At 38.0% G+C, this 26466-nt stretch overlaps 1 protein-coding gene across 1 annotated transcript in view; it reads left to right on the top strand.

The window, feature by feature from the left end:
• Positions 1–26466, top strand: part of SHROOM2 (shroom family member 2) — a 136402-nt gene that overhangs the window by 80928 nt on the left and 29008 nt on the right. The window contains exons 4-6 of the mRNA XM_026084475.1: positions 6027–6158; positions 11051–13694; positions 15686–15789. Coding sequence (XP_025940260.1) covers positions 6027–6158; positions 11051–13694; positions 15686–15789 — 2880 coding nt within the window. The remainder of the gene's footprint in view (positions 1–6026; positions 6159–11050; positions 13695–15685; positions 15790–26466) is intronic.

Consider the following 26466-nt stretch of genomic DNA (forward strand, 5'->3'; position numbering starts at 1 on the left):
ACAATGCATGAATGTTATTTTAAAAGGAGGTGAGGTAAGAAAACTAGGAAATATGAAGCTGTTTGGAATTCATAAGGGGACAAGTTGTGCTGTCATGACAAATTCTTGACATTTTCTCTGCATGAAAGAAGAAATGATGGGCGGGAGCATTGCTGAAGAGTACCCAGAGAGACAGCTACTTCCAAGCTGCTTGCGCAGCTGGCGTGGGCCAATGCCCTTCCTAACTGGTAGCCTTATGAGAGTTTTTCCCACAGGACAGATGGCTGGGCCATCATTTGGTTTGTTTAGCTTTGAAACAATCTGAGGGCTCCTCGGGAGAAGCGCCGTTAAGGACGTGCAGCGGCTGTGTTTCCAAAGCGTGTTCAAGAGCGTGCTTGTTTCTCGTTTCAAAGCGCAAGCGGGCTGTGTGTTGTGCTTTAAGCACATGTGCTTTCACCCTTTCACCTTGGTGCTGAAGCCTGTCTATGTTCCGTATTCAGAGCTTTCCTACTGCATCCTGGTGTGCAGATTAGTGCTGCTGCAGTCCTGGAGCCATCTACCTTCCACTGGAATTGGGGCAAATTTCTGGTTATAAGCAAGATTTAAAATAACTAACCCCAAGTAGTTTGCACCTCCTGCTACAACTATTAAAATGTGGAGTTGGGCTCATACTAAAAACAAAGCAGTAGAGAGACACTTCAGTAGAGAGAAGTCTGGGTCACATCTTAGTGAGTGGAGGGAGAAGGATTTTATTTTGATAGTGGCTGTTCAATTTAATTAAATTTAGTAGTTCCCAGATTCTGGGGTTTTCAGAGAAGTTGTTCCTGTGGAACACCTTGGCTATACTGTGAAACAGTGGTCTGCAGCTTTGGGAGTCAAAACGTTCTGCAGAAACTAGAGTAAATGACTGAAAACTGAATTTTTTTTTTTTTAATCTTTAATTACTACAACAATTTTAACTCAGAAAATTATAAACTTGACAATATTGAAGAATATAGCAGTTCTTTTTGGATCCAGTTCAGTTCTGACTGAAGTCACTGACTTATCCTTCCTTTTAAATTAGAAAAATTCAATTTTTTTTTTTAATAAAATCAGGTTTTTTTCCTGATATAGCTGATAGAAATGAATAGGAAAAAGCATTGTATTCGTAAATATTGGCATCAAATACCCACTTTTGGTTAGATGAGACTTAATAAACACTAATTATATATTATTATTACTAATTTGAAGCAGAACAATGAATTCTGCCATTTGAGAGTTGCCGAATCCAGAAAAATATATAAATATAATTTGTTTTAGGATCACAGAAGAACAGTATGTCGTTTGAGTGCTCTAAGGAAGGATTCATTATCATAAGAAATACTAGAAAAAGTAAGTGAATAGGAAAGCTGAAGATTAGTTGTATTTGATTTCAGAAGAATGGCAGCCAAATTCCTCCATTTTGAAGAACTTATTTGCTCTCTCTGCAATTACATGGGCTTCATTTCTGTTACGCTCATAGGGAGAGATGTAGCATAATGCTCCAGTGGCCAATGCTGTGATTGCTTCAGAGTAAATAACGCAGAATGTTACTGATGCCTGGAAGCCAGCAGAGGGAGAAATTCCATCTGAAAGCTCTCGCTGAACTTCATGTTGTAGCAAAACTGAGCAAGATTATCCACTGTAACAAAATCGGAATTTGACTCAACATTTGCTTGCTAATTATATCAGTGTCTAATTTCCTTTTAAGCACCTGTAGATAAATAGCTGACCTACAAACTGATCTGTGTATATGTGGAGTTTTAAAACCTTCTTATAACAGGTTTGTAGCACTTTCCATTAGTGTACGCATACACCTGGAGGTAGCGGTGTTTTGTGTTGTTTTATTTAACCTGAAAGGTGGGTTTTGCTTTTTTCCTGAGACTAGCTCAACCATTTTTAAGAATTCTTTGCATCCATTTTGCAAATTAATTGTATGAATTGGTACATTTCAGTCAAAATAAGGACATGAAACAACAGAAGTTATCCTTTGAAAAGGAAGATAGTTGGGCAGCATTAGTTAAATGCATCAGCATTATGGTTCATACTTCATTTTTATGTGGAGTGTCCTTTCTGGAGTTTTAACTGAAAAGTCTCCATAGGAACTGTTCATAAGCTTTCCCCTGAGCTAGGCCAGAGTGTGGTTTCTGGGAGTATGTCAGCAGTGCTGTTATTAAAAACATTTCCTTGAACTAAAGAACAGGCCAGTAACTAGATGATTGAGAGCTGGGGAATAAAAGCCCAGTTTTCTGTCTCAGAAATACTGCATAACTTCCTTTGTGTAACTGCTGCTACTTAAACTGAAAGATTTGCAGCCTTCTAGTTATATGTGAGCCAGCAGTCAGGCTTTACCATCTTTGTTGATTCAGCAGAGGAATAGAATGAAACATTAACAGAAAAATACATCCTAGTGATTGCTTTTCTATTGGACACAGTTCTTGGAATTCCATTTTTCTTTTGCTTTGGGACTCCAAATGCAAAAATCTCTATACTAGAGGTATAACAAGCTGTTTGGTAGATGAGAATAAAACAAATTCTGTTGGGGGTGGGGGGAATACACAAATCTGTAGTTATATCTGTTGGCCCTTTTATCTTAATGTACCTACACGTTGTATCTGTTGTTCTTTTTGTCTTCCCGTTACCTACATTAATTTAGAATGTATCTGAATACTGAACGAATAGCTCTCATTCATTGACATTGTTGTTTTATGCTGAGGTAATTCAATTGTTTTATTTGATTTCCTGTCTACTTTTCATTTTCAAACTTTAATTTAGTTCTGATGCAGGCACCTGAAATTTAAGGAGACATGCTAATTCTGACAAGAATCCATTCATGTCCATTCTCAAAATGAACTGAAAATAAACTTACCAATTATCTGTAATTTTCATCTTGACTTAATCAAATATTTCTCTGTAGCCTCTGAAATTCAGAGTATCTTTCTTAATGACTTCCAAACAGTAACTATAAAAGGACAGATTTTGTTCTGAAAATCTGAGTTGGAAAGGTTGTTTTATTGCTACACTGTTTGCACGCATATGTTGTTGAGACCACTCTAATGCATTGCTTATAGTCAATAGAAATTGTTTTTCCCTTTGTATCATATCTTCAAAGCTTCTCAGCTTTTTCTTCTAGCAGCTTTTGTAAAAGCACTGGTAGAAAGACACTCTCAGTGACATGCTTTTAATAATGCTTCCATTAACGCTAGAGGTTTCCTGGATTGTAGGTTCAGATGGTCTCATTCTGTCACTCAGAATTAATACAGAGGTATTACATTAGAATATAAATGCTCTGCTTCCAGCAGCTTTAGTTGCCTGCAACATTTTCTGTCTCTGAATTTTTTTAATCTTTTCTATTTAGATCTTTTACCATTTGTACTGAGTTTTGGAACTTATTTCATGCTATCTACCACTTAATGATAGCAAATTTGTTTCTTGAAGTGCAAGAAATAGTAAATGTAATACTAAATGAGAAACTGATAAACCAATGGAAAAAATTGTTGACCATGCATAGTGACTTAGTTCTTAGTCATGCTGCAGGCTTCAATGAAAACACGTGTCTACTTGATTCCACCCTCCAGGAATCCCACTAGCGTTTTTAGACTGTTGAAACTATTTTATTATATCTAAAATTTCTTCTGAAAAATATATGTCCACATAAACAAAAAGTGAAACAGAACCTGTAAGTTCTCGTCCACCTGTCTTGCCTCTTGTCACAACTCAGTCCAGTCTGTTCCTCCCTCTGCTTGGCTGCTCAGGAAGATGAAAGTGGTGGTGGATATTGTAGCACAGAAAATGCCATCTGAAAATGATGTTCATGGGGCGAGAAACTATCTTATGAAGATCTTGAGAAGTTCCATGAGGTATAGTACTGGCTTTACAAGTGCATCCCTTCCTTTCCTTCTCACTGATTGAATTCCGCCTACCATTTGCCAAACCCATAGCAAAGAATTGCAGAAGTCCTTGTTCCCTAACCTTCATTTCCTCATACTCCAGACATCACTTGTATTGTGCTACTTGTCTAGTCTTGTCTTTCCTTTGTTGTGCGTGATAGTAAAGTAACTGTCTTGTAATATAGAAACATCTTTGTTGAATTGATGCCTAGAAGGTATATTGAATTTGCCTGAATAGGTATTTATGATTTGCCTAGCTGATAACAGTAGCATTAGAATGAGCAGTGGAATAAGAACAACCTGTGATGTTTTGTGCAACGGAGCAATGGTTTGCTTTTTTTCAATATAAGTTTGGGGCCCTTGAAGTGCATGGACTGTCTGGAGGTGAGCATCCCATGGCTGAGCAGGTTCTTTTGCACTTCTTTGCAGTGAGAGCGTTTTGCCTTCTCCACTCATTTTTTCGATTTCATATCCTACTGAGGAAGAGCATAGTGATGCTATACTTAGCTGTTTTCTCTCTTCTCATGCTAGGAAGAGAAGGCTTTGTTTATGGAAACGATTAGTTCTTTATTTAGTGACAGCAATGATGCTATACTTCGTAGTGAAATTACAGCTTCCCTGTAGAATTATTATTGTCCTTTTGTAATCCTGCCTGTGGAGTTTGGAAAAGAAATTAGAAAGAATTCATCAGATCTTCCTAAATGTACTGCAAAAAGCAGTATAGTCAAATTTGACCGGCTTTAAAAATACTGGTTTATAATGAGCTTTAGCTTTGTTTTTTAAATCCAGCAGCTATCAGATAGCCCAAACTTAAAAAAGGGTGAATGAGTAAAAAAAAAAAAAAAAAAAAAAAAAAAACAGAGCTGCCATTAGATTATAAATTGAAAGTAGGGAAAACTGTCGCAGCTTTGTGAATGACTTGGTAACTTAGGTTACTTAACCTTGTTGTGAAAAACTTGATAAATACCTAAGTTCATAAATAACTTAAGAACCAAGGACCTATAAGCTTTCAGTTCAGACTGTGGCTTGAAAGACTGGGATTTGTCTCACCTTATATCTAATCTAATTTTTAATTTACACTCCTCCTAGGATGAGCCGGAGAAGGGTGGGATGAATTATCTTCAAGAAGCTCCTGCTTTATTCCCGTGGCTTTTGAGAGAGCCTAGACAAATGGCCTATGCTAGATATTTGTTAGCTGAAATAGAAGTAGATTAATTCCAGAATGCATAGATAACATATGGGAAAAAGAATATACTGATTTCATGAGATTGTTGAGAGGCGTTACAAACAGTAAGTCCTTCAAAGTAAGTGCAAGCTATGTTATTCCTAAACAGGTGGAAGGGGCAGAGAAATTGAAAATGGTTTTGCAGAATGGATTGTAAGATGCGAAGAACTTGCAATTTTATTCATTAGGAACAATCTCTTCAATTATGTGGGCAAGTATGCTTGAAGCCGATATCCAAGTAGGTATTTAGGGAGTTAGATGTTTCGCTGAACTACTCTTGAGGTGTATTCTTTTAAAAAATAATAATAACCTGCTTACCTGAAGTCCCAAACATTTCAAGAGCTGAAGCAGAGCCTGACTGGAGTTAGAATTCTTAGTTGTATCACGCTTCCTAACTTGTAGGAAGAAATATGTATGTCTTTGTTCCTTCTCCAGGCACTTGCTCCTTTTCTTTCCACATCCTCCCATAGCACATATCTGTATAAAATCTTACCAAAACCTTATTTACTGTTGCCATGTTGTAAAAGAGTCATAAAGCTCATTAGTACTTTGAACTGTTAAAGCTCTGTATACATTTCAGGTACTTAAAAATTTGTGTTTGCTTGTCTTAAAAAAAAATAAATAAAATAAAAAAATAAAGAGGGAGAGAGAGAGAGACAAAATCCACCCAGCCACAAACCTTGGATAGTCTTGTTTCACTGTATCTCAAGCATTTTAAAGGAATGGTGGTATTTTTCAAAACTGGCATGCGTGTAGAAAATTGGACCAGTTTGCTGTAATTTAAAGTTGTTAATGCCTCTAGTCTTAACTGCGCGAAGTTTAATTTGACTAGTGCCATGATAGTTTTTTTTGCTGCATGTCACCTTACTAAATTAATTGTATTAAACCAATACACTCTCTCTCTCTCATTTCAGAAGAAATGACCTAGCCTGCAGGCCTCACTCCTGGCACGCAACCAAATTTACAGAAAGTCAACCCGAGACAGCCACGTCACACCTTGCTTCAACCAATGCCTGCACTTCATGGCACTCACGGTATCATGCAAGGTGAGTCTCTGCTTAAGTTACATGCATTAAGCTCCAACGGCAAGACAATAATAATGTAGGTCATGCTGTTAGTGTCTTTTAAACCATGAACGCAAAGTCATTCTATTGTGCTTCTTTCTTATTACCTGTCCTTTCAATACTTAAAAGAGGAGCGTTGGAAGTTTGACATATGGATGAATGGATTTCAGAAACAGTATGTGATATGTGCGTGTGACTGAAAGGTAAGAAAATGGTTTTAAAGGCAGTCAGAAGGTTATATTTCTTGCTCTGCATTTTCCTATCAATGTCCACTGGTAAAATCCTAAACCTTTGTATGTGTAAGCAAAAAGAAACCATAAAAGTTAACATATTTAAAGTAAAATAGCAAAGGGAGAAAAAATCAGAAAGTATTGTTTCAGACTTCATTAGAAAGCCTAAAGGAAAGTTTTAGTTGTGAAACTTTAAACTTTTAGGTAATGCCCATATGCATCTGATTGCAAGCTCATGTTTGTTTCCTGCTCATGGATTATATTCTTTAGCATTTTCATGGGGAGGGGAGGGGGAGTTCATTTTTTTTATTGCTTTTTTTCCTCACAAATAATTCACTTTAGGACATAGTTATGCTGGGCATTAAAGAAAAAATCAGTCTGGAATACATTCCCAATTTGCGAAGTAGTCTTGTGCTTTCTATACTTATTGCTGTACGTTCTCAACCATCACTTCCTGATGTTAATTTACTGTGGTATTTAAAATAAAAAAACAGAACATTCTTGCTATAAGATTTTATTTATAAATCATTTTTACGTGGTTTGATTTCTTTGGAAGTTGCCTACTGTTTTTTAAAATAACTTGCAATCTGCCCTTGAATAACGTATGAGTGTTCACTTTTAAAAAGAAGTGTCTTTTTTTTTTTTAATTAAAATGATCTTGTAACATTTCATTAGCAGAGGCTTTAGCACATTATATTTCCCAAATCCTCAATTATGATTACTCCCATTTCACATAGATTTGTGCAGTTTGTATTTAAATTTCATATAGATGGGCTGAAATAGTTTATATATATAAAAATATATATATATATAAATGTTTATATGAAGACAGTAAGAAACCTCATACAAAGAAATAAAATTCAGAAATTCCTAAAAATTTTAGAGTTCTTAGTTGCAATGGTAACATAAGAGTACTTCTGCTTGCAGTCTACTCAGTCTTTTGACTGAGCTGTAAATTGATATATGCTTTCTATTCTTTCTGGTGGTTGTCCCTGTGCTTTGTAACAGTTAGGTATGCCAAGACAGATTCTCTGGGAGTGTGGAGGGATGCTGATGTGAACTGGGTGAATCATGGGATTTTTCTTCTGAAATTTGGTTAAAGACCAGTTTCAAATGAACTTTTGGCATCAAATTTGGGGGGGGGGAGGATAAGCGATTAAAAGATAGAGCAATTCTCTCCCCCTCCCTCCTCCCATATCAGAAATAGAAACAACTGCTGACAGACATCAGTATTAATGAAAGGAACAAAAAAAAAATCTGTTTTCTCAGAAGCTGTTAATAGATTTAGTGGTTTCAGTAGAGTCAAAGACCAAGGTTCCCAGGGCCTTGTTTTTCCTGAACCTGTTGGCCACCTATGCTGACCACTTGAAAGTCTGGCTTTTGAGAGATGATTTACTTGGGAAATTTGTCAGTCCTGGTGTCTGTTGCCCAAGACCGTTTCTGTAGCAGAACTGACTTCAGACTTCAGTTCCTGGAAGCACAGCACCCCCAGGGTGCCAGCCCAAGGATATGGATATTTTCGGTATCTCGACTGCAAAGCAGAGTTACTTGGGCTTTCCAGTCTGCACAAAAGAACATGAGCTACTTCAGAGATTCCCCTTTTTCAAGGTACAATTCACAAAAACAAGAAGCACCATATGCTTTAAGTCAAGCACCAAGCTGAGTGGGATTAACAGTGATCAGTGGCTGAAAGGAGCAGTATGTAAGAAAATAGAAATAGCCTGAGGAGGGGATATTTCTGGAATTTTTTGTCCTTCCTTGAGTTAAGCATCTGTGAGATTGGTATTCAGAGTGTAAAATCTCTCCAGAACATATATGCCTGAATTCTCTCTGTGAGTATGAGAACTAAATCACTGTTTTAAAACATGGGGAGTATGACCTGGGGGAGAGAGATTTTTGCTTTCTTCCAAGCATGACAATTGGGCACTCAGTCAGGATATACCTGGATTTTGTGTGTGCATGTGTGTGTGTGCATGTGTGTGTGAGAGAGCTGATGAAAATAACCCTCTGAAAACTGTTCTTGCTACTAAGATGCTAGATTACGGTATGGGTACCTTTGTTGCCTGTACTTCTGTGGATAAGAGAGAGGGTAGTCCTGGAGTCCTAGTCTCCACATCCACCATTACCTGTGTATTTTTATAACATGACTTTAATTCAAAAATTGTGAGCTGTCTTGGAAGCACGAGGCCAGGCCTGGGTGCCTCTCTCACTTCTGAATGTCAGAGCTAGAGAGTCAGATCTTGTAAGCTTTTGGTGCCTTAATTTGCCATTACAGCCTGTGAGTCGTCTGTTATTTTTTTCACAGAAGTCATGCCTTACAAAGATGGATGCAGACTTTTTTCCCAGCCAACCTTAGACTAAGGCTAAGGGGTACTTTTCTGGAAAGTGTGGATTTGAACTGTCTTAAGTTGCTGAAAGTTTAGACCTTACATTATCTTCCACTGGGATATGCAATAAAAGAGGATCTCAGAATTAATTTTTTTGTTTTGCTCCTGTGTATGCAGTTTAAACCAGCAAGCTGTTCTGCTTTGTTCTGCTCTTACAGGTGTGGGTGTGTGGCAGGTCTGCTTTGAGAAGGCTGCTTAAACTGAGCATTTGGGGAAATTAGGGTCAGATGCATCTGCTCTGCATTACCATGTGGTCTGATTGTGGCCTGATTTGCTGAGATTGTGTCATTTCTGGGAGAACCCAGAAACAAAGACACTTGCCTCAGGGTTGAGGGGATGCTTGCTGGTCAGAGTGGCTGAGGAAGGTATTTGTAGATTATTCCTTGAATTTAACTGCATGACTTCCACAGTCAGTATGGGTGCTTTTGTGAATCCACTCTAAAAAGACCATTGAGAGAAGGATATCCTGGAATGCCAGGCTATGTCAGAGCTTTTGGGCTCTACTCTGTGTCAAGGTTTGTGGAAGGATTGCCCCACAGCTAAGGACTATGGAAGACCATGCTTCACACCATCAGAAACTTCCCTTGCTTTTAACTTTCTTTGAAGCTTTTGTGGCATCTGCTAGGTTTCTGTGAAGCATTTCCTAACAGAAGTCTGATGACCTCTTATGCTGATGATCTCTGCTTCCCATTTGACTTCAGCAGATCTACATTAGACTTGTAAATTGTAAATGAAGGCTTTCTTGCACAAGTGTCATCTTCATTTTGATCAATGCCAAGTATCTTAGCGCCAAAGAGAGAGGATAAAGGAATCTGCGTACCATACTAAAACCTGGCTTATGTTCTTCATTGACAAAGAAGATCCTAATAATGATCAAGGCACTTTTTACATGAACCATAGTATCTGCTGAATAAGATAATTAAGACCTCTTTAATCATTCAGTGAGATGTCTTGGAATGCCAGGAATACAAAAATGGACAAAATACCCCACAAGATGAAGCTAATGCTAATGTATCATATTAAAAATTACTTTTAGAAAGCAAACACAAATTATACTTTCTCTTACTTCTCATAAATTATGTTTTTACCATGTTTTATAAAAAAAAGTTTCAAAGACAATAGTAATATAAGAAAATTTGCAATTCTCATACTAAATGTAAATTCCAAAGAACTGTTTAGTTTTCTTTTGCAGTATTTTTGACAGAAAGAATGACTGTACTCCTCTTTGTATTTTTGATGTGGACTGACCTAATTTCATTACTAGCTTTCACAGGTTTCTTTACTGCACAAGGTTTGATAGATGTTTTGTATAATTATAGCTACAGGGAAGTGGAACAGTTCTGGGATTTCTACCAAGGGGCTTTGCATGCAAGGACAAGAAGTTGAATTTGGTATATAAAAGCAGGAGGGGCTGGCAGTGAAGTTCAGACAGGGAGGTGTGGTGAGAGGAATTGGAAAGACTATCATCTCGACATTAGTGTGTTAAATTGACAAGAGGTAGGTGCTGTGAAAGATATAAAAGACAAGAACTTTAGAAGAAAAAAAAAAAGGTTGCGAGTTGGAAAACAGCAGAAGCAGCAAAATTTTGAAATATTGACAAATGAGCCAGAGAAGGATACAATGTCAAAGATGACATCTCTCTACAGGAAAGAGCAGCAGAGAGGAAGTGGTGGCGATCAGGATTTCTGAAGAAAGGTCAGAAATTCAGTTTTGGCGATGCAGAGCTGAAATTGCACTTATTTGTTTTCCTGGAGTTTTGCTGTCAGTGCTGCAGAATTGGATGGAGCTGAATGACACTTTTGTAAGGTCATCAGACTGAGAGTTGTTTGAAACCACGTTGGAAAGATTTATGTAGAGGCTTGGAGCTGAAATGGAGGCATGTGAGGCAAAGGTTTTTAGTGGTCTTTCATTTAGAAATGAAAATATTATATTAATGGGCAGATTTGGATAAGCTGTTAGGAGTCAAGGAAGTAACTTTATGCACCAAACAAGAAGCGAGCTTGCAAAAGATGAACAAGTTAAGTACACAAGTGTAGTAGTTGGATGAATTTGGGGGTTCCTGAAAATAAGTTGGTGTTCATCCTGGAATTTTCAATTTTATTAGATTGTCTGTCTTGAATAAGAGACGTCTGCTATGTAGATGGATTTTACCAATATTAGTAAAGTTGGTAGCCATATATATAATTATATTGTGTAGGGTTTTTGACTAGTGTAGTGGATTTATGCTGGGTTTTTGTTTGCTTTTTTCCTACTATAGCTCTTCTTCTCATGACCTATCAAACTCATGGGATCAGTCCAGTCTATATCGCACTTCTGATCAGTTCAGCTCTTTGGGAAGTATGGACAGCTGGGACCACACTCCACAAGTAGTCCAGTATGGAAGACTTTCTGCTGCAAAGTCTAACAGTAGCATTGATCATCTAGGGAGCCAAAGTAAGCGGGATTCAGCCTATGGGTCTTTCTCCACAAGTTCGAGCACCCCCGACCACACTCTTTCCAATGTAGACACTTCTTCAACAGAGAATATGTTATACAAAGTAGGCCACTGGGAGACTGCAAAGCATGGAAACAAGTCTGGTCAGTTCTTGAATGATAACAGTGGAATAGAGGACAAACCAGGATATTTGCCAGCTCCCACCCGGTACGAGAACAACAAAAGTCCTAGAATAGAGGAACACCCTGATATCAAGCTCACTAGCTCTGGAAGATCTAATTTTGGACCTGTCTGGTATGTTCCTGATAAGAAGAAGTCTTCATCTCCTCCTCCCCCGCCTCCACCTCTTCGTAGTGACAGCTTTGCTGCTACCAAAGGCCATGAGAAGACCCATGGCCCTGTGTACTCAGAGGGTGCTAGCACGCAGCACTTTACTGCCCTGAACCAATCTCAGCCCAGGAGTGACTGGAACTCAGAAACTGTGGAACAACAAAGATGGCCCTCCAGAGCATGTGACAGGAGGGTCAATAGCTCAAATTATAAACCTGATCTTAGTATGGAATATACTTTTTCTTCTGGTGAAAGGTACAACAATAGCACAGCAACTGTGAACAAACTGCAGTTGTCTTTGTCCAGCACTGATGTTCGGTTTGCACAGCCTGCTTACAGTTACCACCACCAGCACCAGTACAGCGACGAAAGCACTTTTTTTCACAATGCAAGAATCTTAGCTTCACCTAAAGATCAGCAACATTTTCTCTGCTATAGTGGCATTCAGGAGTTACCTGCTGATCACTTTCATTGCTACAATCCAAACCAAGCCAGACTGCTCAACGTTTCCTCTTTGAACAGTGCTGCTGAACAGAAGGTGGACAACGCTGGACAGAGTCGCTATTACTGCGTGACAGCAAAACAGCCTGCTCAGGGAAGTTCAAAGCCACTTCAATTCAAGGATGACAGCTGGAAACCTGTAGTGGGGGCTGATGCATCTCTTGGACCTCATGAAAATCCTGCAGTTGTCACAATGGTCCAAAAACCAAAATACTATCTACCTCAACAATCTGTTGAATCTTCTCTGGAAGGGTGTGAGAACAGTGGTCATTACCCAGTGGACAGAGAGGGGGATGTTAGGTCTGCTCTAGCAGAAGAGGCTAAAAAAACTAATCATACTGAAAAGTCTGGACAAAAGAAAAACTTTGAGAAGAGCTTTGAGGAAAGTGAAACTAGGTACAGTCAACAGGAGTATGTAAAAAGCTGTGTCCTTAGCACTGAAAACAGAGCTGCTCAAAAAGATTTTAGGTGGGCAAAAGATGAGAGTAGCAAGATTTCTCCTCAGAAGACCCCAATGTTGCACTCCTTAGCTCAGGAAGGGAAAAAACAGTCTGACAACAGTCCAGAAATTGTAACAGAGCAGCAGCCCCCATTTGACACTCACTTGACTAAACAAGCACGAAGGAGCGATCGTTTTGCAACAACCCTGAGAAATGAGATCCAAATGAGAAGAGCAAAGCTACAGAAAAGTAAAAGCACTGCTACTTTAACAGGGTCGTCTGAAACAGAGGGGTGCAATGAAAACTGGAAGCCAGATTCAGCAGAAAATGTAAACACCTCCCCAGATACTAACTTTACTAGCACCTACAAAGATCACCTTAAGGAAGCACAGGCTAGGGTACTGCGGGCAACTTCGTTCAAACGGCGGGACTTGGAGCCTAGCCCTGCTGAATATCTCCCCAGGTCACCAGAACGGAAAACTAGTAGTTATAACTCTTCATTATTGGCTTTGATTTCTGAAGATGTATCTGGATTCCTTGAGGCTACACAAGCTAAACCGAACTCTACAGGGAGCAGCACTCATCACGTTTCTCGCATTGGAGCCAGGAAAAGGTTCACAACAGAACAAAAACTGAAGTCTTACTCTGAACCAGAGAAGATGAATGAAGTTGGGATGTCAGCAGATGAATGCCTTCCTCGCTGCTGTCCAAACACATCTGAAGAAGCCCTGGGATCATTTGCAGACAGATGGAAATTTTTTGAAGAAACAAGTAAGCCTACATATAGAAAGTCTGCACAGAAACAAGCTCCCCACAATCTTCCAGAAGGGCAGCCTGAGAGGCCTGACAAAAAAGCTCACAGTGGACCAGCGGGAGAGGAGTCATGGTATGAGAGAAGGGGTCAGGCAGCCTCTGTTGGGTTTGAAACTGCACAAGCTTCAAAAGATAACATCCACCACAGTAGCGGCAATAAGGCTTCTGACAGAGTAATGAAATCTGAACAGCCGCAGCGTCTAGGGACTTTTGCAGAGTATCAGGCATCATGGAAAGAGCAGCGGAAACCTTTAGAGGCGAGGAGTTCAGGAAGATACCATTCAGCAGATAATATCCTTGATGCAGGCCATGAACAGCATGAGAAACCCCAATACACCCATGAGAGGTCTAGATCATCCCCTTCTACTGATTTCTACAAACAGGTACACAACTTTTTTTCATTATCCTTTAAATTGCCCAAGACAGGGACGGGAGAGTGGTGGAGAGGAAGCGAGATAATTTTTATAAAAATTTTTAGTCTAGGAACACATGTAATGCAATGTTTGCCTTTTGTCAATGTAGGAATAATTGTTATAGGTAGCTCGCATAAGTAGAATAAGGAAGATTTAAGTTTGTGTTGCATGGGAATTCAGTGTGCAAGAAAGAGCAATTGGATAAGTAATTTCTTGTGCATTGTAGCCAGTTGGAAGAAAAAAAAAACAGATTGATTTGATAATATCGTCTATTTTACAGTAGAGATGCAGGAGGATCAAAGCAATCTTCACCCAGACTACTTGATTGGTGTCCCTGCCTCCTCCTTTCCCCATTTTGTCTTACAGTTGTTCCGTGGAACTCTGAAGAAAAATGTTCCAAGGGGAAATAATGCCTACTTTTGTCCAATTTTGTTGGTGATCTAATCCTTTTCCATGTATTTCCTCTGTTCTTCTAAGCTTGTTTGATCTAAAAGCTAAATATGACAAAACATATGTTGGCGAAAGTTTAGAGATTAAAAAAAATGCCCATTAATGCTAGGGTTACTCTACAAAAACAAAGGAAACAATTTTAGTGTTTTATTTTATGTCCGTTTGCTTGATTTAAAAATATAAATCTGTTCCTCAGAGAGGTGCCAAAAGTGTGTTCAACTTACAAGTAAATATTAAGTTAATTTTTAACTGAGCAGGGCTGGGGAACGGTTGGCAGGTGGCAGTGGAAGTAAACAGAGAGACTTAAGTCTTACAAGCTCTTTGTTTAAAAGATGATGTTCAAGCTGCTACAAGATTGCCTGAGATGTAGGAGTCATAGTATATTCAACCTGGGTTGAACTTCACTTTCTGCATATATAAAAGCTGACATCAAGAAAAAATTGAGGTACTGCAGTGGTGTAGTATTTTTTTTTTCCTTTTTCTTCCCCCTCTTGTTAAAAATATTGCATTCATACTTACACAGGCACAGCATATATAGATGTTTGTATGAGTATATACCAGGAGTAGAATGAGAATAGCTTAAAAAAAGAGAGAAAAATAGGCTGGTCCCTAAAAGCTGTGAACTTGTTTTCTTTGTTTCTTTAAGTTTTGCAGACGTTTCTTTCTGAACCATACGTGCAGACTTAACTATGAGGATAATTTACTAGGGTAGAGATTCCAAGAACTGAAAATATTCACCTGGAAGTTATTTTGAAAATTAAAATAACTAAATTATTAAATAATTGTCTATCCAGCAGAAAAAAACATCATAAAATCTATTCCATTTATGCATTTCTGGCTTATTAGTCAGTGCCTTTAAGTTCAGTATAGGCCTCCTGGGGCAAAAAGATGACACCTGTTTAGGCACCTGGAAAACACGGTGATAAGTGCATTTGAAGATGCTTACAACAGTCTGAAGTAAATAAAGGTGGTGTTTTGCATATATAATTCAGATGATTTCAGTACTAATGTGCAATTAAATTTCCTGTAAGTTCGGTGGTTGTAATGCAAAGCTGTGCTTTGGGTGTGGTTGTTTGAAGATAGTGAGATAATAAAATTCTGGAACAGCAATGTTGTGTGTTTTACTAAGAAACTCAAGTACGCACTCAGAGATTCAAAAGCTGGTGTATGCTTGCCTGTTCTAAAATGCGAACAAGTCTTCAGTAAGTTCTTTGCTGTATCTTTGTCTTTGCCAAATGGAAGTTGCAGAGCTTTATAAATGTTAAGCACTTCTGTAGATCAGCAAACTAAACTGGTAACTTGAGTACTGCCAGGTCTGTAGTGCTGTGCAAGAGGTCACATAGCATACTATACCACTTAAAACCAAACAAGCTTAAGACATGCTATGCTCTTGACTTCATGTATATTCAAACAGAGCAAACCCACAAATAAGAGGTTCCATAATCATAGATTTTTCAGGAGTCTGAAACATGATGACTTGGTGTCTTACTTGTGCTGTAAACCACTTATAGGAAGTCTCAGTTGAAGTAAGAAGGCAAGCAGAGGATTTAAAGGAAGATGGGGAGCGTATTTTCTCTAAAATTAACAATCTGGATGAAAGGAACTGTACAGTAAGGTAAGTATCTGGCTTTTCTTTTATGATGACTCCTATGATCTGATCTTTTCCTGACCCAGATTGGAAGGTTAAATAGGTTGATTTCAGAGCTTTTGCGATGCCTTTTTGCCTTTGTTTCTCTCCTTTTCCCCACATACTTTCTTCGGTGTGCATGATATAATTAATGTTGGGACTGAAATTTTTGGGGACTCTATGGTGAGCTTGAAGAATAGTCAAGTGTTGAGTGTATTAATTTTTAAATGACAGATGATTCTTATTAGTGAGCATAAAAAGGTCGAGTTTTTTTATATTTATCAGTTACGGGTATTTTGGAGAAAAATGCTTGAGGCTTCCCAGAAGAGTCTTCCAGTATTATACTTGGCAAAGACTGTGTGTTACTGGAACACAGTAGCACTGAAAATTGGACTTTTCTGTACTTGTGCCTTTACAGAATGCAACACATGAAAAGAAGCCATCGAAAGTTGTTTTGCCATTCAGTCAGCTGCACTCTTCTTTATTAATTCATGTTTTAATTTAACTGTACAATTCTTTTAGACCCTCTTCCAGTGTAGTGACTGTTGTATGCACAATGTAGTTAAAATCCTTGAATGTCCAGCAGAAAGGGTGCCCTCATTACGGCCAGGAGTTTGTGGGAATCGTCGTAATGTAACCAGTGATTTCTGTCATTGCTGATACTGTGGCTGCTTAAATTACATGTGGCAGCTGAATTGATATTGTGCACATACTGCTATCATCAGGTTTTATATCTCATTTTTTGTAATACAAGAAACATATGTAGGAGAAATAATTTCTACTGGTTTTCTTTAATTCTGTAAGTGGTGTTAATCTGTCAAGGGGAGACAAAATTTGGAACTAACAAACAAGTGTACTCTATTCGTGTCCGTAAAAGCTTGTAAAAAATAGTATTATTTGTATTTTTATAAAGTTGCATTTTGCATTGTTTTGCATTGCCCAGCTGAAGAGACCATCTGCTATTTTTCTAATTCTTTGTAGCCCTTTGTACTTCCCGTACAGTGATTTCAAAATGAATAGCACATGAGTGTGTGTGTGCGCGCGCACATATGCATGTAGAGGAGAGAGTGGGAGGGAGGGGGAGAGGGAGGGAGGGAGGGAGGGAGAGGGGGAGGAAGCAGCACAATAAGCCTGGAGCAGACAGCATCTCTGTACAAGTAAAATGATTTCCATCTAGCATTGCTGAACACTAGTCACAAAGGCATGTGAATAATACACCTACGCCAGCATTTTAACAGTGTTTGTGCAGCACAATTCTTGCTTTATAATTGCAGAATCCATGAAAATCACATGACTGGGCACCAGCTGTAATAACTCTTTTTTTTTTTTTTTTTTTTAAGCTGAAGCCTATTTTCACATTACTGTTTCAGATGTAGTACTTGGCCATTTCACCACATAACAAGAGGTTTTGTAAAATGGTCTCTTTCACAGTCTTTCCCGCAGCCCTTTGTGTTATGCAGAGGAGGGTTTGTGTCTTCTGTATTAAAAACAAAACAAAACAAAAACTCTCATTTGGGCATTTAATTCCTGTGTTGGGAACTGCCGCTGCGTGATGGTGAATGGCTGTACTATGTGTTCTTTTATTAAGATGGCGTTCCTGTAATGAAAGGAAACTGGACTCATTGTGATATCAGTTAATTTTATAATTTTTGAGCTGCTCTAAAGGCATTTAGTTTCCTACTTTTAAAAGCTAGCAATTAGAAAATAGCTTTTGCTAAATCTATCTAATTTGTAATGTATTCAAGCACATGAATATTGACTAAATCTAACATCTTCCTTACAGGCATATTTAATAATTTCCTTCAAAATTTTGTTTTGGATTATACTGCTAATGGCCCTTACTTTGTGTTACCAAGTCCCGTGTGCTGTGGTTGCCTTTGTATCAGCAAAGACAGTGCAACAATGCTGTACAAAGGACCAGCCCTTCACTGTTTATGTGGCTTACCTATAAGGTGACCCAAACCAATAGCCAAATTTTTGGAGACTGATGCAAGGGTGCAAGCGTTCTGTAGGTTAAAGTCTGTTCAGTGCTACCGGATGTCTGTGACCTCCCTCCCATTGTTCACAAATACCAAATAATTTGTTTTTTAAATAAACTGTGAATGTTTATAAGTACAATTACCCTGTTTATTTTCAGGAGAAATATGAGTCTTTTTGATGTGTTGAATCTAGAATGAAAAAGGGGTGGAGCATTAAAAAAAAATTGCTAGCAATTGTTTCTCCTGKTTTTTTTTGTTCATTTTCCTGCAGTGGTTTTTTGATCCTTTTTTTCTTTTTTAGCACATAATTATGAAACCTAAATTAGCATTATTTATGATTTTTTAAAATCTCATTCAAGAACCACTCTTGTTATAAACTTACAGGCATGCAAACAGTCATCTGACATGAGCTGAGTATTATTTTTGTTATACTGAAGCTTGATAGGTTTCCAAATATGTACTTAGCTTTAGGTCTGCTTTTATTTTTATGCGGTTCTGCAGACTCATGAAACAAAGGTTTTTATTTTTTTAACGATACTACCAATTTCTGTTTCAAATTAGTTACCAAAATTTAGCAAGCAAGGAAAATTTTTCTGCTTTGTAGCTTTTGACAGTTGTGAAGTCTGACTTTCTCCTTTACACAGGTCTCTCTTTCTGTGTCTGGCAAATGTTGGTTATACAATTAACTTCCCTGTAGAAGTCTCCATGCTTTCTCTACAGACACAGCCTTTCAAAAGGTTAAAGATGTAAATGTGTAATCTGACCTGTAGTCTGTGGCTTTCTGTTAGGATAACACGGTGCACTTAAAAGCCAGTTTGCATCAAAAGAACAGTGCTTTATGATCTAGAGAAGTTCACAGCCATTGCTTTCATTTACTTTCGAAGAACATTTGACTTGCATCTCTCTATTAGTTTGTTTCTGCAATATCTATAAAAATTACATAATTTCAGAAACTGAAGAGGAATTTATGAGATAACAGCAGAAAATCTTTTCAACATTTAAGGGGTAAGTACAGGGCCATATCAATGTCAAGTATAGGATCACAGCATGACTCAGCTTTAATTAAATACCATAAGCCATTTCTATTAGACCTTTCATGCCTTAGCAGTTGCTCCTACCTGGGCTCTTGTAGAGAAAGGAACAACCTTTACCATACAAAAATTGAATAAAAAATAGTTCTGGATGCCTAAGTTGACCTAAATTTCCAAGTTTAATATTCCAGAAGGGCAAGACCAAAATCTGTGACAAGCTGTCATAAGGAAACAGGAGCCTACAGAGAGGTTCCTGGATTCATTACTAGACACCTCATAAGGAACCTGCTTTTTCAAAAGTTTGTCTCCACATCAATGAGACAGTGCAACAGCAAAAATAATTATGTAAAAAAGAAGGATCTTCAGCAACATGGGAATGTGAATAATCTTATATCTTCTGAATTGGGTCAGATGGAAGAGAATTTACAAATGGGTGATGCTTCATTCATTTTTATATATTTATGGTATGCTGTCATAATTATTCCTCTAAGTTTGTTCTATTCTGTGTCCATTATAAGGGTTAGGGCTGTATAGCTATAAGGTCCAATTAGTAGAAGAAAAAAGAACACATGACGCATTTGGACAGATCTGGTTTCTCATGTAAACTCATGTTTACAGAGATAAATGATGATTTATGAGACATTGTAAATATTTGCAGGAGTTACTCATTTTTTCATAACTCCCCTACTTTAAATTTTAGATTAGATTTTTTTTTTCTGTGCTGTCAAAAACTATTACAGTAGCAATATACAGTGGAACTTTAGGTATTGAAATGCAAGAATACTTGAAGCAGTCTTTCTCTTTATATGTAGCAAAAGGACCATTTACTTAAATAGTTAAGCAGAACTCTACTTGCAGGCATTGTTTCACATAAAGAATAGAAGTTTAAAATCCATATTTACCATATATACACTGTTAGAATCAAACTGGGAAGTTTTTACTGGATGAATACTGCAGGAGAATGTGCCTCAGTCATTGTAGGGTTGTATAGCTCTGATGTCCCGTATAAGCAAAATGTTTTCACCCTCCTCCCTTTTCCTATGGAAGAAATAGTATGATTGTGGACAACAGCTTCCTCACAAGTCTGTGAAAAATCACTTTGGCAAACATTTCATATGTGTATTAACAAGCTTCAGTGTTTTATGGTGCAAAAGAGATCTAAGTTCTCTGTTTCACACTTTACCTACAGCTGTTGTCATTTTCCACACAAACACTTCCAAAGAAAAGAAATATTTGCTATCAGTCTGTTGAGTATAGAATTACCTAACAAGCAATAATTTGTAGCAAGCACATTATAAAATATGCACAATTACTTTTTTACCTAGGATGCAGTGGACTAACGATTTCTCTTGCTCTCTGTATCCTCATTTTGTTCAAGAGCTTATAAAGTGAAGTGTCCTCCTTTTTAATTAATTAAAGTATAATAAGGAATCTCATAAAGGTTTAAGTGCTGTTTTTGAGGGAGATTAACAATGCAGTTAAAGGAAGAAGAAAACATGCTTTTCACACAGCTAGTACATACCTGATTGAAGTAATGCTTCAGAAATGCAAGCTCCTAACAGTCACAAGTTTACATGTAAAAATACTTTCTTGCATATAGTTTAAAAAAAAAAAAAATTGTCCTTTGTTCCTACCAGGAAGGTTGTGGTGTTGAGTAGCAGCTACTCTTTGTCATATGGAGGAAGTGCAGGAGAGTCAACATGCTTATCCTCACAGGCTCTCAGCTATTAACATGGACTTAAAAAATGGGAGCTCCTGAAGCCCTTCCTATTTACATTAGCACTTCTTTATCAATAAGATATGGATTATTAATGAATCTGTCAGACCACTGTTTTGCCAATTATGTTCTGCCATCATATATAGTATGGACTAATAAATGATCCAGCACAGTCTTGGGTTGCTTTAAAGCATGTATTTCTTCTGAAACTGGAAAAATGCTCAGGTGATGCTTCTCATGCCTACAGAGGTAATGAAGGAGAGAACTCCAGCAGCATATATTCATGTATCTGAAATCCCTTGCCAGTACTTTAATCTTCTTTAGATTTCTGTAAATACTTGTAATTATTAGTGATGTTTCATTGCCATAAATCAGTATCTCTTTCCAGTGTTTTTGACTGTATTTGATTGACAAATGATAGCTAAATAACTATCACACTTTGAGATATAATAACCTACAATTACTGATGTATAAAGGCAGCTGATGGAATGTGCTTCTTTTAATAGTCGTAGTAGGGCAGGCCAAAGGTCTGCCTAATCCAGTTTTCTTTCTCTGACTGAGCAGTAACAGATGCTTGGAGAAAATAAAAACAAGGCAAGCTTGTATCCTTACTTTTGGGTATACTTGTGAACTTCTGGTGATCTGTAGCTAGGCAATGTCGTAAGTATCTTGTAGATTAGCAGCTCTTGATGGATTTTTCTGTCATGAACAGTATCTAACTGCTTTTGGATCCACATAGACTTCTGACATCCTTAGCTTTTTGCGGTGGCATGTTCTACAGCTCAACAGCGTGTTGTGAGGTAAAGCACCTCTTTTGCAGGGATGTTTCTCCCCTGTGAAAGTTATTGTATGGCTTTGCCCATCCTTATCATCCTCTTCCGTATCTTTCCATGTTCTCCTGCATCCCTTTTGAAGTAGTGGGAGAACTGTGCAAAGTATACAACATTAAGGTGTATGGATTCATAAGGTAACATGTTTCCTTTATCTTGACTCTTTTTTTTTTGACTGTTACTGAGTACAGAGAGGATATTTTCATAGAACTATCTGTGAAATCCAAGTTTTCCTTGCTGAGTAGTAATAATTTCAGTTATACATCATTGTACCTGTTGTTGAGGTACAGGAAAACCTCTCCTGTGTGTTACTCTCCATTTATTAAAACTGAATTTCATCTGTTGTTTTATTGCCTATTCACTCAGTGATAGGAGAGCCTTGGCAGTTGGCTTGTGTGTTTATTATTCTGAATACTCTTCTCTCATCAGCAGTTTTTGCCACCTTTTCACCCCTTTTCTAAATCATCTAGATCTAGAAAACAGTTCTATTAGTCACATGATAATGCAGATCGTTATTGTCTACATGTGTAGTGACTCTTTCTAAGAATAGTAATGTATCTGAGATGTGATTTCTCTCTACACAAACCCAGTTGATACTTTGTCATTTTAAAAATGCTAGTGAATGCATCTACTGAATCTTTTCATATAATTTCTACCTGTATGCTTAATTTAGCTGTTAGGCTTACTGGCTTGAAGTTCTCCAGATACACAATGAGTACTTCTTTCGCTCTCCTCAACACCCTCACCCCCCCCCCCAAAATATTCCATGTGTCACTTTTGCTTATGAGTGCCTGAGTATCAGAAGCATCACAGCTACTATTTCAGCAATTTCATGTATGAGTTTCAGGTGATCACCATCTAGTCCTGGTAACTTGTGACTACCCCTGTAATTGTGGATAGCCTCCTTTGGTACATCCCAAATTCAGAATAATTCTGGTATAGGCTGTTCTTTGCTCACGCAGATGAGAAGGGATTATGTAGATTTTCTGCTATGGCATTATTTTCTTTGTACTTTTACTATTGTAGTTTTGGCCCTGTAATCTATCTGGCAGGCATCCTGCTACTGATGTGTTTTTGAAAAAGCTTTTTTTTTTCTTCTTTCTTTTAGAGTCTTTAAGAAGTTGTTCCCCCCCCCCTTTTTTTTTCTTAAACATACCTTACTATGTTTACACATCTGTTTTGCTAGAGTAGTTCTGTGTTTTCCTTGTTTGGGTGTGGCTTTAGTTCTCTGACAGATGCTGTTTTAATTACTATTTAATCCAGTGAGATTAATTCTTTGGTTTTCTCTTTCTCTCTTTTTGGTAGGTGCTCTGAGTTTCAAATATTGTATCTTCAGTCCATACTATCTCTTAGTGTTACACCTCTTTGCTCTTCTGTTTAAAAATATTCCTGTCGTATATAGATGCCCTTTTCAAAATTAAATACTGCAGTGTGGATTCTTGCTCTTTCAGGAATGATTAATCTAAATACATATGGTCACTGGCACAAGGTAGCTCTTCAGTGGTGAATTTTTGAACCAGATTGCATGCATAGCTCAGGATCGAGTGGAGAGTTGCATGATCAATTGTAGTCTTTTTCTTCCTTGTGTTGTCCATTTAAAAATTTTCAGAGCTGCCTGGTTCTTCAAGAGCATCCCAGATGCCTTCCCCAGTAGAACCCTTATTTTGTGATGTAGGGTTGGTTATAGCCAAGTGAGAGTGCTAATAAAGATGCCTCCCACCACTGGTACTTCTTGCTTCCTCTTTTCTTCCTCCCACACTCTTCTAAAATATGTATCCTTGCTTCCTTTCCATGTTACACAACAGGTTAGTCCTGCAATCCAGACAGACTTTCTTTCTCCAGCCTTGCAGTCTGCTCCCATTGCCTTCCCATTCTTAATTCTCCTAGGAGTAATCAGCCCAGCATCTGTCAGGTGCACTTTCTACAGGTTGTTCTGATGCTCTGCTCTGACTTGCTAGCAGCTGCTGGGTCTGATTAAATAGGTGTTGGACTGTCTCCAAAGCCTGCACTTGGTTTGCAGAACGTTACTGTAATGTAGCTGTGGTTCTACCCCGTCCTAACCCAATTTGCTCATTGCCCACACCCCTTAAAGTGTGGCTTTTCCCCCTACTTCCATCTTAGGGGAATTTTGAATCCCTGTTTCTAAACTTGATGGTAGCTATCCCACCTCACATGTCCCCTTTTTTCTGCTTCCAGCTGCTTGTTAGTGGGTGAAGTTCCTTTAGTTCCTTTCATTTACTTGTTGCTGGCACATCTGTTCTCCACTGCGTACACCGCAGCAGCAGCAACAGTGTGCAAGGCTGCGCTGGTCTGAAAAAGGAAGTGTCAGAGGATAGTATCTTCTTAAGAAAAGTTGGAGTCTCTCCCCCACCCCCGGTGAGTGTTACTAAGTGTTAGCAGTTGGGAGAAGTCCTAGGCATGATTCTAAAGTGATCAAAATGGTGTTGGGGGGGGGGGGGTAATGGCATACCAAAAGTTTGTGGTGATTGAGACAGAGATCACTTTGTATACTTTAATTTGTTGTTGTTCTGGTCTGGTTTTGCTACTTTCCCTGGAAGGAGAATTAGAATGAGAGCTATCTAAACTACTACTTCAACGAGGTTGAATTTTAGTTGCATCACTTAATATCTGAGTACCTTCTTGTGGCATATTTTATTTGAACAGGGAATAAATTTGAGTAGGGAAATAAGAGATATGATATGGTAGCCTCCAGTGGTTATACTCATAAAGCATCATATGTTCACATATTGTGGATTTTATTTTCTCCTAAATTATTTGGTGCAAAGCATTTTTGGAAATAGGTAACCTATTTGTCACTTCAGTGTGGCAGTTCATGTATTCCAACATATGGAGTGACTTAGCTGTGTTCTCCTCCTGTAAGCTAGCCCATAAAATGTTCACCTTGTGCTATAAGCCCTTAGGCAACATGCATTATGATTTCCTATCACGTAGGAGACTGTTTATACAAGTAAATTTGAGTAAAGTTTTGTGCTAAACAGTCATTTAATAGCCATAACTTCCATTTCTGTATGGGACAACCAGACTTGTTATAGTCTGTTAACCAGCTGCATTGCATTATGTAAACAATAAAGATAAAATGAGCTTTCTTGAAGTCATTATCTCTATATCTTGAAATCAAATAGACAGCTTTGGGAGAGATGAAAATATTAAAAAAAAAAAACGGAGGGGATTAATTGGATATTAGCGTTGTATTGAAATATCAAACCACTATATGTGATTTTGTGTGCAGTTTAAATAAGAATGTTTTTTCTCTTAAAGCGGTCATCATTTAAAATGATCTTTAAAATAAATCTAAGTGTTATCCACAGTTTCTACATGAGGGCTTTAATGTGTTCTTCTAGATAAATTGAAAGGAACTCAAGTTTTGCTCTGATGAAGGCCGTGGTGCATTTAGTTTCTAAAGCTGGAGCGTGGGGGTGGTAATATGCTCATGCAGCATGAAAGCGTTTAGTTCTTTCTCTACAGAGTCTTCTGCGAGAAGAACGCCTGTACACACAACACATGCAAAAATATTCAAGCTGGAGGGCTGTTGATGAAGAGACTCTTCTAAAATTAAAGCCTTGGCTATTTGAATGTAGTTCAGAAAGGAGCCTTATAACATGCTGATCTTTTAAAATAGTTTTAAATATGTAAAACTTGTGGAATTGCTGTTGCTGAAATTAGGATCATGATTTTCACAAATGAAAGGAAAACCCTTAAAAAAATTAAAGGTCTTTTAAAATCGTCTTTTTTGTAACCAAAAACAGGGGGTGGGTGCGGGGGAAGGGAAGAGCTTTGAAGTATCTGAGATTTTCTCCCTGAGGTCAGAAGTTTCTGATGATGTAACATACAATACAGACCAAGCCTTCACTTATCAAGGTTAAAGTTGACGTAGCTTGTATGAACTTGTCAATCATAGGAAGCAGGCAAAAACAAGCTAGCTGTTGTGGAGGCATGGCTTTGAAAATCCTCTGTGTTACAGTAAATGAGACACAGAGGTTGAGGCAGATTCAGTTCTGTAAGGCTTTCAAACTGGCTGGCACGTTTGCAAGGATACAAAGCTTGTATGCAGGGAATATGGGTAAACGTCTGTAAATCCTGGTAAGATTGCCTTGTATTTAGTGTTAAAGTAGTAGAGTAACAGCTAGATGCACGAGCTTTAATTATCTTCTTCTGTCAGCTCTGAAACAGGATTTTGCAGTATTAATTCATACAGTATTTCTTTTGTTCTCTAGGTCTCTGAGTACACGCTGTGTCTTCTGTCCCTATCAGCAGAAGCCACAGTAACAAATCAGGAGGGATGCAGTGCTTTTGATATCAAATTTTATTTTGCTTAGTGTAAATGACTGTTCTATTCCCTGGTGTTTTAGGAGAACAGAGGGAGAATGTTAGTTAATTCCAGCTAAGATGCTCTGTGTGCATGTGTGCGCACACGCGCGCTGTTTTTAGCAGCTTTTGTTTTCACAGTTGGCATAATGCACACTGGAATTAGAAGGCAGTGCCTTTCAAAAATGTTTGTTTTCTGAACGGAGGGCTGCAGTGCTGTTGTTCTGGCTTGGGGTGCCAGGCTCGGGGTTCCTCTCGGCTAGGGGTGGTGCAAAAGCTTTTTATGTTGTTGTTTTCCTGGCAAATGTGTTACTGTGAGTGCAGGTTTGCATGAAGACCTTTTCCACAGCAGCAAGAGGTATTAGCTGGCAGTATAAGAGAATTGGATGTGACTATTGGAAGCAAGCGGTGAGTGCAGCTCCTGAGTGAAAAGATGGCTATTAAAATGTGTGCATGTGCATGCTAACTAATTAAAATTACCATCTCTTTTTTTTTCTTTTTTTCTTTTTTTTTTGAGATGAGCTACACATTCATTTTGGTGCTTGCTTGAAGCAGGTGACCTCGCTATTATTCAAAAAGTGTTTCATTTTTTAGCTTCTGTCCTGTTACTGAATTTCTGTTTATCTGCAAGCAGCTGTTTTCAGTAGTAACAGCAACAAGAAAATAGCAAAAAATATCAGGGTAAAAGTCTAGAGGTTAAAAAAAATTACAGGAGGGCAACTGGAATGTATCTCTTTTGAACAAACAATTTTTTTTATTTTTTCTTTTAGCTTTTTTAACAT

Source organism: Apteryx rowi, unplaced genomic scaffold (genome assembly GCF_003343035.1).
Source record: "Apteryx rowi isolate R43461 unplaced genomic scaffold, aptRow1 scaffold_640, whole genome shotgun sequence".
NCBI classification, from domain to species: Eukaryota; Metazoa; Chordata; class Aves; order Apterygiformes; family Apterygidae; genus Apteryx; species Apteryx rowi.